This window comes from Copadichromis virginalis, linkage group LG22 (genome assembly GCF_057382275.1).
Source record: "Copadichromis virginalis isolate Kocher_CV1m ecotype Utaka linkage group LG22, C_Virginalis_male_GT1.1, whole genome shotgun sequence".
Classification (NCBI taxonomy): Eukaryota; Metazoa; Chordata; class Actinopteri; order Cichliformes; family Cichlidae; genus Copadichromis; species Copadichromis virginalis.
The window spans coordinates 33,069,604-33,085,110 of NC_140638.1; the positions used below are offsets into that span (position 1 = coordinate 33,069,604).

A 15,507-nucleotide genomic window follows, 5' to 3' on the forward strand; every position below is an offset into this window, starting at 1 on the left:
TTTTAACATTAGAGTCTATGGAAGAGTTGGAGGGAGGAGGCTGTGCATTGGTGACATTTACGAAAGAACCATAACACCTAGGACAATAGTAAACACATTGGATGAAAGAGGACAGCGATGGCTACGTTTTGAGGGTAAAATCATACCTGTAGAGCAAACGCTGCGGACACAGCAGCAGTTTTAAAAAAGATTTTAAGATTAATTTTTTTGCTCCTCTCACTCTAGCAGTTGAGCTGTCTCACTCTAGCCCCAACATTCCGTCCCATACACACCCATTATAAACTCTGAAACGGGTGAAAAAACATCATGAAACTTAAACTGGAACTAAAGAAAAAGTATAATAGATATTGAAAAGATAAATACAAGGTGAATAGTTGAATGTCTTGTCTTCGTTTTAAAGTTTGAATGGTGGCTCTATGTCAACGTATGTGGAAGTAGTAAGAGTTTAAAAATGAGTAAATTGAATGAGAATTTGAAGGGTCTCCCCATTGAAATACATGGGAAATTTTTGTTGAAAAAAGTTAAATAAAATTAAAAATATAAATGTTAAAAATGAGAAAAATAGAAGCACACCATTCCAAAAGAAGAGGAATCTAATGGTGTTTGAATGGTTTTTCTAAGTTGAACGGTTTTGAAGGAGATAGTCGGCGAAAAACGTACGGAATAGGAAAAAATAATAATAAAGATTAGAAGAACAATACTGTGAATGCTTTTCAAGCATTCACACTAATAAAGATTAGAAGAACAATACTGTGAATGCTTTTCAAGCATTCACACTAATAACTAGAAAGTGCATTTTCTGAAGAAACTGCAGTGTGAATGCTTGAATCTGAATGTATGCACTGAAATGAATTAATTGCTGAATTTTGAGTTAAAAATATTGAATGAAATAAAAAAAAATCAAAAAATCAAATTTAACCTGAAAACAAAGGTGCTGAACTGCTAAAAGCTGAAGGTTACACAGAAGAAGAAGTTGGAAAAAAGCTGAAAATGCTTTAAATGTAAATTAGAAAACCCTAAGAAATGAGAAAAGAACATTTAGAGTCAGAAAACATCTGAATGAATATTAAAAGGTCATATTCTTTGAATCACTGAATGAAGAAAATGTGATCCCTCCACTTTGATCCACACAGTTTAAAAAGTTTAAATGCCTGAGCTTTGAAAGACACGGTGTTGGAAAGAGAACAACGATGGCGACGTTTTGAGGGTAAAATGATGGCTGTAACACTGTGGACAGAGCAGCAGTTGAAAGAGAAGTGTTTAAGATGAATCTTGGTACAGTGGCAGGCAGAGCTCGTTAAGCAGGCAGGTGTGAGCCTGGTTGCTATAGTGACCGCACCCAATGGCTCCATACACACGTACACAGACATGCGCCTCACTTTTGTTGCTTAAAATGAACAGAAAAGTCAGGCCAAAACAAATCGTTCCCAAATGAAAAGTAAAAGTCGTATTGACAAAATTCTTTCACCGTGAGTGACAGCAATGTCTAGTCTACTGAATTCTCAGTTTTCATGCCTGTGGAGTTTATTATATGGACGTGGTGACAGTGGAAAGACACCATGCTCTTCTGATTTTCAAACGAACCTTCTGAGCCATTTTAACATTAGAGTCTATGGAAGAGTTGGAGGGAGGAGGCTGTGCATTGGTGACATTTACGAAAGAACCATAACACCTAGGACAATAGTAAACACATTGGATGAAAGAGGACAGCGATGGCTACGTTTTGAGGGTAAAATCATACCTGTAGAGCAAACGCTGCGGACACAGCAGCAGTTTTAAAAAAGATTTTAAGATTAATTTTTTTGCTCCTCTCACTCTAGCAGTTGAGCTGCCTCACTCTAGCCCCAACATTCCGTCCCATACACACCCATTATAAACTCTGAAACGGGTGAAAAAACATAATGAAACTTAAACTGGAACTGAAGAAAAAATATAATAGATATTGAAAAGATAAATACAAGTTGAATAATTGAATGTCTTGTCTTCGTTTTAAAGTTTGAATGGTGGCTCTATGTCAATGTATGTGGAAGTAGTAAGAGTTTAAAAATGAGTAAGTTGAATGAGGATTTGAAGGGTCTCCCCATTGAAATACATTATAAATTTTTGTTGAATAAAGTTGAATAAAATTAAAAATATAAATGTTAAAAATATGAAAAATAGAAGCAGTGTTGTCCAAAAGAATAGGAATCTAACGGTGTTTGAATGGTTTTTCTAAGTTGAACGGTTTTGAAGTTATAGGATTACAAAAAACGTACGGAATAGATAATAATAATAAAATAGAATAATAATAATAAAGATTAGAAGAACAATACTGTGAATGCTTTTCAAGCATTCACACTAACTAGAAAGTGCATTTTCTGAAGAAACTGCAGTGTGAATGCTTGAATCTGAATGTATGCACTGAAATGAATTAATTACTGAATTTAAGTTAAAAATCTTGAATGAGATAAAAAAAAAAACCCGAATTTAACCTGAAAACAAAAGTGCTGAACTGCTAAAAGCTGAAGGTTACACAGAAGAAGAAGTTGGAAAAAAGCTGAAAATGTTTTAATTGTAAATTAGAAAAACCTAAGAAATGAGAAAAGAACTTTTAGAGTCAGAAAACATATGAAAGACTATTAAAAGGTCATATTCTTTGAATCACTGAATGACTAAAATGTGATCCCTCCACTTGGACCCACACAGTTTAAAAAGTTTACATCTCTGAGCTTTGAAAGACAAGATGTTGGAAAAAGAACAACGATGGCGACGTTTTGAGGGTAAAATGATGGCTTTAACACTGTGGACACAGCAGCAGTTGAAAGAGAAGTGCTTAAGATGAATCTTGGCACAGTGGCAGGCAGAGCTCGTTAAGCAGGCAGGTGTGAGCCTGGTTGCTATAGTGACCGCACCCAATGGCTCCATACACACGTACACAGACATGCGCCTCACTTTTGCTGCTTAAAATGAACAGAAAAGTCAGGCCGAAACAAATCGTTCCCAAATGAAAAGTAAAAGTCGTATTGACAAAATTCTTTCACCGTGAGCGACAGCAGCTTCTAGTCTACCTAATTCTCAGTTTTCATGTCTGTGGAGTTTATTATATGGACGTGGTGACAGTGTAAAAACACAATGCTCTTCGGATTTTCAAACCAACCTTCTGAGCCGTTTTAACATTAGAGTCTATGGAAGAGTTGGAGGGAGGAGGCTGTGCATTGGTGACATTTACGAAAGAACCATAACACCTAGGACAATAGTAAACACATTGGATGAAAGAGGACAGCGATGGCTACGTTTTGAGGGTAAAATCATACCTGTAGAGCAAACGCTGCGGACACAGCAGCAGTTTTAAAAAAGATTTTAAGATTAATTTTTTTGCTCCTCTCACTCTAGCAGTTGAGCTGCCTCACTCTAGCCCCAACATTCCGTCCCATACACACCCATTATAAACTCTGAAACGGGTGAAAAAACATCATGAAACTTAAACTGGAACTGAAGAAAAAGTATAATAGATATTGAAAAGATAAATACAAGTTGAATAGTTGAATGTCTTGTCTTCGTTTTAAAGTTTGAATGGTGGCTCTATGTCAATGTATGTGGAAGTAGTAAGAGTTTAAAAATGAGTAAGTTGAATGAGGATTTGAAGGGTCTCCCCATTGAAATACATTATAAATTTTTGTTGAATAAAGTTGAATAAAATTAAAAATATAAATGTTTAAAATATGAAAAATAGAAGCAGTGTTGTCCAAAAGAATAGGAATCTAACGGTGTTTGAATGGTTTTTCTAAGTTGAACGGTTTTGAAGTTATAGGATTACAAAAAACGTACGGAATAGATAAAATATAATAACTAGAAAGTGCATTTTCTGAAGAAACTGCAGTGTGAATGCTTGAATCTGAATGTATGCACTGAAATGAATTAATTGCTGAATTTTGAGTTAAAAATATTGAATGAGATAAAAAAAAAAAAAAAAACAAAAAAAAAAAAACGAATTTAACCTGAAAACAAAAGTGCTGAACTGCTAAAAGCTGAAGGTTACACAGAAGAAGGAGTTGGAAAAAAACTGAAAATGTTTTAAATGTAAATTAGAAAACCCTAAGAAATGAGAAAAGAACATTTAGAGTCAGAAAACATCTGAATGAATATTAAAAGGTCATATTCTTTGAATCACTGAATGACTCAAATGTGATCCCTCCACTTTGATCCACACAGTTTAAAAAGTTTAAATGCCTGAGCTTTGAAAGATACGGTGTTGGAAAGAGAACAATAATGGCGACAATTTGAGGGTAAAATGATGGCTGTAACACTGTGGACACAGCAGCAGTTGAAAGAGAAGTGCTTAAGATGGATCTTGGTACAGTGGCAGGCAGAGCTCGTTAAGCAGGCAGGTGTGAGCCTGGTTGCTATAGTGACCGCACCCAATGGCTCCATACACACGTACACAGACATGCGCCTCACTTTTGCTGCTTAAAATGAACAGAAAAGTCAGGCCGAAACAAATCGCTCCCAAATGAAAAGTAAAAGTCGTATTGACAAAATTCTTTCACCGTGAGCGACAGCAATGTCTAGTCTACCTAATTCTCAGTTTTCATGCCTGTGGAGCTTATTATATGGACGTGGTGACAGTGGAAAGACACCATGCTCTTCTGATTTTCAAACGAACCTTCTGAGCCATTTTAACATTAGAGTCTATGGAAGAGTTGGAGGGAGGAGGCTGTGCATTGGTGACATTTATGAAAGAACCATAACACCTAGTACAATAGTAAACACATTGGATGAAAGAGGACAGCCATGGCTACGTTTTGAGGGTAAAATCATACCTGTAGAGCAAACGCTGCGGACACAGCAGCAGTTTTAAAAAAGATTTTAAGATTAATTTTTTTGCTCCTCTCACTCTAGCAGTTAAGCTGCCTCACTCTAGCCCCAACATTCCGTCCCATACACACCCATTATAAACTCTGAAACGGGTGAAAAAACATCATGAAACTTAAACTGGAACTGAAGAAAAAGTATAAAAGATATTGAAAAGATAAATACAAGTTGAATAGTTGAATGTCTTGTCTTCGTTTTAAAGTTTGAATGGTGGCTCTATGTCAATGTATGTGGAAGTAGTAAGAGTTTAAAAATGAGTAAGTTGAATGAGGATTTGAAGGGTCTCCCCATTGAAATACATTATAAATTTTTGTTGAATAAAGTTGAATAAAATTAAAAATATAAATGTTAAAAATATGAAAAATAGAAGCAGTGTTGTCCAAAAGAATAGGAATCTAACGGTGTTTGAATGGTTTTTCTAAGTTGAACGGTTTTGAAGGAGTAGGCTTACAAAAAACGTACGGAAAAATAAAATATAATAATAATAATAATAAAGATTAGAATAACAATACTGTGAATGCTTTTCAAGCATTCACACTAATAACTAGAAAGTGCATTTTCTGAAGAAACTGCAGTGTGAATGCTTGAATCTGAATGTATGCACTGAAATGAATTAATTACTGAATGTTAAGTTAAAAATTCTGAATGAGCTGGAAAATACAGAATTTTTAAAGTGAAAACAAAAGTGCAGAACTTTTGAAAGCTGATGTTCACACAGAAGAAGTTGGAAAAAAGCTAAACATGTTTAAAATGTAAATAATAAAAAAATGAGTAATGACAAAAGAAAATTTAGAGTCAGAAAATCTCTGAATGAATATTAAAAGTTCAAATTCTTCTAACTGAAATGAACTTAAAAGATGAACAAAAATTCTGGAGAAAATGCAAACTTTAATATACAGCATAATGTTTTTCAGACATATACACATGTGTATATCATGTTTAATAGTATTACATACATCAATTTGTTTTGTATGTCATAGAAAATAAAAAAAAATTCTTAAGTCATATTTTACAGCTTCTTTCTGAAAAGGACTAGTAGAATAAATAAAAATAACTAAATTAAATAACTAAATAAAAAATAATAAGCAAGATATGAAATACATGAAAATTCAACTTTTAAAACCACAATCCTGAACCTTTAAATTGTGTTGGTTTCTTAGAACATGGCTGAACAGCTGTTTCTATCGTCCTACTTAATCTGTCTACACATCTTTTTATTACTCATTCTTCTTTATGTTTTAATGTAAACAGAGTCCACACAGTGGTAAAAGAGAACTGTATAGAGATTTTTGAGTAAACTCAAATGAAAGCCTAAGGTGGTGACACAGTTTAACATGTGCAAATAATCAAATAAACACATTAGTCCTTTTTGTGAACATGGATAAATAAGTATCAATACAGCATTGTTCAGCCATGCCACTAAATGCTTTTTTACACAGTGTTTTAACCTGGGCTCAGACACAAAGTCCCAAAATTAGTTAGTCCCTGACTTTGAGTTGTGGTTATGACTAATTATTATACACAAGGCTTTATCTATCTAAACTCTAAGTACACAAATATGAAAAAAACCCTATACTTACCAGCTGATACCCCACACTACACACTAGGTGTGCCATGTGACCTGAAACTTTGGTACAAAATCATCATAATCCTTCTGTTAACACTGTTTTTTAACACTGTTTGTGTTGCTGTTCAGCAGTTTAAAATGTTTTAGATTGGATTACATGGAATGAATTTGAATTTTCTTGGGGGGTTTTGTGTGTGTTTTGTTCTTAGCAGATTTTTTCTTCCATAACGTTGAATTCCAGTTACCACATTTCTGGTCATATGACATCCCGAGTGCCCACTTAAAAAAATACCCACAGTTAATTCAACATTAAAACAAAATAAAAATATGTTAAATAAATAAAGGTTTTCTCTGTGATGAAATACTAAATAAGCATACATTGTACAGAGCACTAACAATGACAACAATCCTTTAGCCTGTTGATCAGAGAGAGGCAGTCATTATGTCCATTTAAAACCTGTAATCACAGAGCACAACGTTTCTGTGAAACTATGAAGTCCCATATGATCCTCATCATGTCCAGTGACTTCAGAGTGGATCCTCCCTGTCATCCGGCCAGTGTTTGACGTGTGGCAAGCAGCACAGAAGCAGGATAGCTGAGGACTTTAAAAGAAGAGCAGAAAACAGGAATATGTAGTTGTAAATGTAAATATCAGTGATACTTGTCTTGTCAAAGGGAATAAAATAATGAAAATGTTAACTTACACACTCATTTAGGGAGGATCTTGACACTGCACAGAGGAGGCACAGTCAGTCTGACAATGATGGTGATCTCCAGGGATGTTTTCCTGCAGCAACATTCCTGCCAACTGGCCGTATGATCCAGAGTAGTTGGTTTGTAATAAACAGAAAGGTGTATATGTTAGGTAGTGTGCACTCAGAGCTGGTCCTAAGAAACAAACACATCCTGTAATAAACTGAATACCTGTAGTAGTGCTGCTGCAAATATGAAGCCCTTCTATCATGAGTGGTTTCAAAGAAGGTGTTTTGGAGGCTCAGTCACAGAAACTATGCAGTCTGTTCAGTCCTGAGTGTCTCGGCTCTGAAGGGGATGGATCACAGAGGGAAACACCTGAGTACAGATATTACAATACACTCTAACACTCCTAAGGTCAAGTGAAAACACAATTTAAACACTTCACAAAGAATGAATACATGTTTTCATGGAAATAATGTCATTAACCCTTTTTGTTGTTAGTAAATCTCACCGACTGCTTGTGGGACAAGCTAGAAGGAAGACTTATCACAGAATCTCTCCTGTGCTCCAGATGTGAAGTCTCACGCTCTGATCGTATGGCGATGAAGATGGTGATGATGAAGTTTCTCTGATCTGTGGCATTACAGTTTCTGGCTGCTATGTGCTTCACATTGTTGGATTTTACATGTGAAGATTGGAGAAGACACAGGAGGACTGTGTCTCTCTTAAAAAGAAAAAAAAAGAAAAACAAAGGAAACCTAACAGGAAAGGAAACCCCCCCCCCCTCAACTCCCACCGTACCCACCCCCCCCCTCCCACTCAACTCCCCAACCTCACACCATCAAATGTCTATACAAATGTAGGGTATCAGCTGGTAACAGAAAGCAAGTGTAACATATGCACTACATATGTAACACTGCTGAAACATTTCTGGCCAGAAATGTGCAGTTATCAACCCAGACCCACCCTGATGATTGCACTGGCCAGAAACATGATAAAAGCTCATAAAAATTTATGTTTCATAGAAAAATTTGTCCAAAAATATAATTGTGTACTTTTGAAAAAGTTTAAAGTTTATAACAAACCAAAATAATAATATTTTTGTAAATAGTATTTCAAAATAGAGGCACACATAAAGTGGCTTAACTGTCATTATTGCTGTAATTAGGTTTGTTTGTTTGTTTGTTTGTTTTTTTAAAAAGCAACCTTTAGTCATTATTGTTCTCTCAGAAACAATGAAGAAGCTGTTGAACATTTATGTGTTGTGTAGGCAATCCTCTGGTCCACCCTCCCTCCCTCCCAGCCACAGTGAGACTGGGGCAGCCTGGCAGGATGTTGAAGCCTGGCTGCAGAGAGGATATGCCTACACTGTTCGTTTCAAACTGCTATATTTGATTTTTCTGACATTTATAGGTTACTGTTAGTGAATTTTAGATTTTCTGTAATAAATAAAATTGTCATCTTTTACTGACATCATTACTTAATTCATGTAATTGTATTTTATGTAAACAATTCAACCATTATACTGCAATGCAGAGCGTCAACTTTTAAATATCGCTCTACTTTCTTAAGTCATTCAAAAATATAGAAATTACTTACTGTATTCAAAGATCTAGATCATGAATCATCACAGGACAATACACAGTATACTGGGTCATGGTAACTATGGTATGTCTTCATGACTCCAGAATGGAGACATCGATCTGACTGAGAAATGAAAATTAGGTCAAGCAGTGTGTTCTTCTCTGTGGTAGGGGCAGTGATGACCTGTGCGTATCCCCTAGACTCAAACAGCTCCAGGATTGGTTTGTTTGCACTGGATAAAACATTCTCATTAAAATCACCACAAACTATGATGGGATGACAGTCCATGATCTCCAATGAGTCTAATAGGCTTACCAGGTTTTTCAGGAATGGCCTCAGAGTGTAGTCTGGAGGTCTGTATACAACTGCAATCAGAGCACTGACTGGTGCTTCAACCTTTAAAGCCAGAAATTCAAGGTCAGTTACATTATGGATGTACTGTTTTTCATGCACTTGAATGTCACTTTTCACATAAACAGCAACTCCACCACCACTTCTGTTAGCCATCTGGGGAAAGTTTGTGTAGGACAGGTGTCTGTTGCGTTTGAACAAATTGTAATTTTCCAAGTGGAGACTCTCTGCGACAAAAGAGCCCCGCAGGTGTGTTTCTGTTAGGCACAAAACATCTGCTAGACACAATTCATGGTGACTTTTGATGTCATTAATGTGAGCTGGCAGTCCCTCTGTATTATGATGAACAATGGTGAAAACCTCTGACCTGCTGAGGGTTTGCCTCACGTGTAGAAGAGGCATCATGTCATCAAGGTTGGCTTGTCTCATGTTCTCAAGCGCTGCAGTGATTTCTGGGTTGGTGAATATTTTTTTCTCTTCCATATCAAGAAGATACAGTCCACTGAGAGACGTCACTCTACTGACAGCTACGTAGGCCATGCCGGGCTCAAAAATGCTCTTAAGAGAGACAACAGCTGATGTAGTTGTCATACCCTGTACCTTATGTATTGTACATGCAAAGGCCAGCTTCACTGGGAACTGTCTTCGTACCACTCCTTTCTGCTTCAGATTCTCCTCTGCTCTCTCAATGTACACCATGTCGTCTGCTGGTGTGCGGTTATTCTTTCCAGATTTCTCATTATCCATTTTAAGTCCAAGCTTGATGATGTGTTGGTCGTTTTCAGAGTGAACTACTCTAAGTAGTATTCCAAAAGCTCCATTAACCAAACCATTTTGTATGTCAATGTTTCTGGTGAGCATGACACGAGCTCCTTCTGCAACTTTCAGTGTGTCTGGTAACTCGTTTTTACCTCCTTTCAATGGTCTGTCTTGAAGTGCCATTCTGCCAGTTCTAGGATCTTTTCTATAATCATCTGCATGGATGTCAATGATATGAGTGTGGAGCAGAGCCAGTGTTGCAGAGTTGTGTGCATCCACTTCTTTATTAGTTGCAAAAATGTGCAACGCATCAGTTGGACAAAGGGCTGGTTCAGTTATGGCCTGTGACAACAAATTTCTATCTGCTTCGCAAAGCTCATCCAACTTTCCTTTCACACGAATTCTGTTCAGCATCTCTGCAAAGACAACATCATCTTTCTGACGCATAATCTCAGTCAGAGTGATCATCTGAAAATGCTCCCGCCACAGGTCGATCTCAGACGGGTCGTGCACACAGAGAGGTTTAGACTGTCGCACTGGGGGTAGCTGATAGAAGTCTCCGACAGCAATGACTGACATGCCTCCAAAGGGTCTCCGAGTCCCTTTGATCTGTTTGAGTCTTGCATCTACATATGCAAACAGATGTCTTGACACCATAGACACTTCGTCAATGACGATTATTTCAGCATTCAAAAGTTCTGATCTGACTTCATCCAGCTGATTGCCAAGTCCCTGAATGGGAGGTTTTAAGCTTCTAGGCAGCTTGAGAAGAGAATGCAGTGTTGTTCCAGAAATGTTAAAAGCTGCAGTCCCAGTGAAAGCAGTTAACAGGACAGTGGGTTTTGATATGTCAACGTCGTCTGCATATCTGGGCACTTTGCTCAGTATCTTAGATGCTTCTGAGTAGATGCATTTGATAAGATGTGATTTTCCTGTTCCAGCACCACCATTAATATAAAAGAAAAACTGCTCTGGATTTAGAGCACAGACTCTTTTAATGCACCAGTCTCTAACTGCATAAAATATGCAGGCTTGCTTCTTGTTCAGATTCTGAAACATCTGACGTAACAATGTGGGATCAATAGCAGGGGGTTCCCTGATGGCTCTGACTTCTGTTGAAGCATCAGCCTGACGGCTGTAGTCGGGCACATCTTCCTGTTCATTTTCATTGTCTCGCTCTCTTTCTTGTTCGACAAGTGGCAACCTTACGAGATCTGATTCAGGTGCCAGATTACACCATTCGTCAGTCACACCTCTGTTCTGCTCATATTCCTCAACAGCGCTCTCGATCTCCTCACTGTTTTTCTCATATTTTTCTCTGTTTCTTTTGACAATGTGTTGCACGTACTCAAGATGGTCAGTACCTGGTAGCTGTACACAGCCAGCACCATAGAAAGCCTGATAGGTTGGCAACGATGGTGTTTTCAGTTCGTGGTCTGAACGATGAGGAAGGTACAGTTTAAGCAGTCTTCCGTAATATTGCTCTGGATGTTTTTCTTGTGAGCAGCGGTGAAATCTGATGATAGCAGGCTTATTGTTTTTGCGCCTTTGCACAAACCCCATCTCATTGAGAAGGGGCAAAACATCTTTACCTTTTTTCTGTTGGCCATAGACAATCCTGCAAGTAGCAGCAAAGTCTGCCATGCACATCTCCTCATACTCTGGTGTTTCAGGTCTGGCTTTGTATTTGTCATTCAAAGATGTCATCCAAACATTGGAAGACTCAGGTGTTGTGTTGTCCAGAACTGACAGGGGACGACTCATTTTCACAGGATTATCATCAGTTGGAATGAATATTACAGCACGTGAGCATTGCTTCATGTGAAGACCACATGCACGAGCAACACACTCCTGTGCACTGATCTCTCGCTTCTTTGAATATGCCTGCATGACGGCTCTCATTTCATCGCACTCATTTACACTGTCCTTATGGGAGTTCTCAATGACAGTTTTCAGGTACTCAGATAGCCCGCCCTCTTTTTTTGATATATATTTCATTAAATAATTTGCAGCACCAAAAGCATCTAAAACAAAGCTTATGTCGATATTACTGTTCCAGGCTTCAAGCAGATGTGGATTATAGCCGTTTATCCAAGAGTCTTTTGGATCACGCTTTAGTATGATCGTACTCCTCATGTTCATTTTATTCAGGTATCTCTCATATTCTGCATGTGTCAACTTGCATCTTTCCAAGAGCTGCTCTAAACTCATGGAAGCAGTTTCAGGTTCATTCAGCAGCTGGTTCAGTGGTCTGAGCTTGTTCTTTGCCGTTTCTACTTCCAGTGCATCATCCTCACTGGGTCTTGTGATCATTGTCTCATTGCAGGGTGGTTTGGGAAAACCAAAACGGCACCCGGAGCTTAAACTCCTAAAGCACGTCTTTGTGTGGTTCTTACTGTGTTTTTGCACTTCTGTTACTTTTTTGTACAGTTCAGGTTGTTTATGTGGATCAGGCAGCTGAGCTGTGATGTATTTGTTTATAAAATCAAGAACAGTTTGCTCATCATCCTCCTCAAACACAGGAGCACCTTCTACCCACAGGAGGCAGTGTATGTGTGGGCTTCCTCTGTGCTGAAACTCAACTCTGTAAAAGTAGTCAATGACTTTGCCAAGTGGCTCTGCGGGAGATAAGAGTAAATCTCTGAATAATGCTTCAACTCTCTTGTCAAACATGCGCATTGTTGTGACAGGATTGCTTCTCAGGATGTCACACTTTGCTGACCAGTCGAGTCCTTCAAAATTCACTTGTTCACCTTGCTGCCTTGTTATTGCCTCGATCACTTCAGGCCAGCGCATTTCAGCAGCTGAAAATGTGCAAAAGAACGTGGGAGTTCCCAACTGTCTGATCATGGCAAAAAGATCTCTTGTTGTTTTCTCCCAATAGGCTGGGGTTCCTCTCAGAGGCTGCATGAATCTCACTGCATCTTTATTTCGCACCAGTTTCTCCACCTCGTGTTTATCTTGTAACATGCCTGAGGTTATTTTTCTACCATCTCTGGTCAGAGGCTTTGCCTTCCTTAACTGTACTGTCATGCTGGATGTAGCCAAGTGTATTTCAGTCACAAACTGTGCAAAGAATAAATAGTTTGTGTCTTTGGCAAAACGATCATCAATGCAGAAAAGTCTTGATTTGAAATACCCACTGGGGGATACTTTGATCAGCCTTCTTTCATCAAGTGTGTTTTGGCCTGTAGGAAACTGCACAGGGAAGGCCATGGCCTCCAGTTTAGGTGTTTTGAAAAAACTTATTGGATTGTTTCTCTCTGCAGGAGCAACAGAGTAGATTCCTTCACTGAAACATAATATCTCCTCAGCCACATCAGGGGGCTGCAAACAGGACTCGAGTGCAAAACCACCATTAGTCAGTCCATCTGCTTGCTCTGAATCATCTCTCATCTGTTCATGCGATTGTTCACCATCACAGGGTAACATGTCAATGTCCTGTTCATTTATATTTTGTGCTTCACTCAGTGCATTTTTCTCACAGCTGTCAATTTCCATTAAATCAGCCTCATCATAATCGTCCTCATTCATGTTTTCATCATCATCATCCTCATCATCTTCATCAGGAAGAGTTGGATCACACAGCTCAGCATCATCTCTGATGCTCACATCCTTATACTGTGGATGAATCTGCTTGAGTTTATGCAGTGCTTGAACAAGTTTAGACCAGCTTACAGTCTGAAACAGCTGATGACCTTTGTAAGACAAGCGTCTCTTCAGTTTCACTCTGATCACCTGAGAATTAATTCTCAATCGAGGTAGTGTTTCAACAGTTTCCTGTACCTCTGATGGGACACAGACCACATTTCCTCTAATTGCTCTTTGTCTGCCTTTGGGAAGAGGAATGATCTTGGCAAATGGTATGCACTTGGCTATGAGATGTCTCTCCAGTATGTTGAGATCAGAAAGTTCAGCTGGAATATCAGCAAGATCCAACTTATTGGCAACAGCAAGTGCTGGCATGGATCCATTTTTAAGATGATCGTGGCAGGTGTGACATATCCACTCTCTCTTTCTCTCATCAGGCACTTTGCACTGCTCATTTCTGCAGTTTTCATCACAAACATGAACAAACTTTCCTGTCAAACATGTTGCAACTACATGTGGGTTTTTGACATACTTTGACCTTGTGCAGGGTCGCACTTGGTTTGGAAATGAAGCCTTGAAGCATACAGTACATGGGTATGATGGTCCAGCTTTGATTTGTGATTTGAACACAGATATGGCCTCGTTGATCACACTGTTGTCACTCTCTTGGGTTTGTCTGTTCACCCATCTGTATTTCCTTTTTATTTTCATTGCACATCTCATGTTGTGCATAATCCTGAATGCAAGATTACTTTGATACCTGTCTCGCATTAGTTGTTTCATTAGTTGTCTGTGTCTTACTCTGAATGCATTGTCACGTGCATAACGCTGAGTCACTCGAGATCTCTGTCTCTCTCTGAATTCAGGGTTTTCTTGATACCTTTTAGTGATATAGTTTTTTTGTTTTTGTCTAAATTCAGCATTGTCACAGTAGCGTCTTTTAATATATTGTTGTTGTTTCTTTCTGAATTCATCGTTCTCACAGTAGCGTCTTTTAATATATTGTTGTTGTTTCTTTCTGAATTCATCGTTCTCACAGTAGCGTCTTTTAATATATTGTTGTTGTTTCTTTCTGAATTCATCGTTCTCACAGTAGCGTCTTTTAATATATTGTTGTTGTTTCTTTCTGAATTCATCATTTTCACAGTAACGTCTTTTCATATACTGTTGTTGTTTTTGTCTAACTTCAGGATTGTTTTTATATGTCTCGCTTGCGCAAGATTTTTTCTTTTCTTTGTAATCTTTATTTGAAGCATACTTTTGTTGTTCTCTCCTTTTTTGGTTTTCTTTTCTCTGATTTCTGGGTTTCTCTGATGCCATTAATCTTCTTTTCATTTTGTGCCTTTGTTGTTTATTAACTTTTTTCAGTTTTTGTAAAACTATATCAGAAAGGTCACAGGCAGCAACATTTGTTATGGCAGCATTTGATTGACATGAAAAAGCATCACTTGATGGAAGGAAACTTAATTCACTGCATAGTTCTTCAGTTGGTATATTAGGAGGTTCATTCTGATCTTCATATGATGTGAACTGAGTCACGTGAACTTCTTTTTGTTTCACCGGTGGCGTACAAATGGACATTTGACAAAAGATGTTCTCAGTCAGATCAGTCGTTGTGTTTCTCCTTGGAGTAGAGGAGTTTGCTTCATCAACAGTTGTATCAGAGTGAGTAGATGCCACAGCAGTGGCAGCTGTTGGTCTGCAGACTGTGTCTGTGATAGTATCACTCAGGTTGACTGTGCTCATACTGTAGAACTGCACAGGCTTCAGTTCATAGTTACAAGAGGGTGATATCTCCATCATTTCATAAGAATCTTGGATCCTCTTAATCATGTCACTGAGGAGTGTGAATTTCAGCATCACAGCTGTACCACGATTACGTGACTGTAGTAATAGAGGAAGACCACTGGGTGTTCTGGAGTGTGGATCAAAGAAACCATATTTGCCTGATGTGGATCTGAACACTGCGATACACAATCCACTCATAATCAATAAGGCATACTGCACATCTGACAACAGGCAGCTCAGTCCTGCTTCTAAGCTGAGAAAGGTATCTACTGCTTCATCTGGAGGTTCTTCAAATGTCCCATACCGGGAAGGCTGTGTC

The 15,507-nt window shown here is 38.2% G+C and overlaps 1 protein-coding gene across 3 annotated transcripts; it reads right to left on the reverse strand.

Annotated features, from left to right (window-relative positions):
* Positions 1 to 5,725: 5,725 nt before the first annotated feature.
* LOC146683712 (uncharacterized) lies at positions 5,726 to 15,455 on the reverse strand. Of its 3 annotated transcripts, none has more exons than XR_014917455.1 (3): positions 9,015 to 15,455; positions 7,344 to 7,460; positions 5,726 to 7,227 (listed from the first exon to the last, which is right to left on the reverse strand). XR_014917455.1 is itself a non-coding variant. In XM_085445803.1 (2 exons), the coding sequence occupies exons 1-2, from the start codon at positions 15,384 to 15,386 to the stop codon at positions 7,440 to 7,442; spliced, it is 6,393 nt and encodes a 2,130-aa protein (XP_085301929.1). In that variant the 5' UTR covers positions 15,387 to 15,455; the 3' UTR covers positions 5,726 to 7,439. The 3 variants fall into 3 exon arrangements, 1 of the variants encoding a protein (XP_085301929.1); XR_014917456.1 differs by having other exon boundaries at positions 5,726 to 7,021; positions 7,124 to 7,460; XM_085445803.1 differs by having other exon boundaries at positions 5,726 to 7,460.
* Between the last annotated feature and the right edge of the window lie 52 nt (positions 15,456 to 15,507).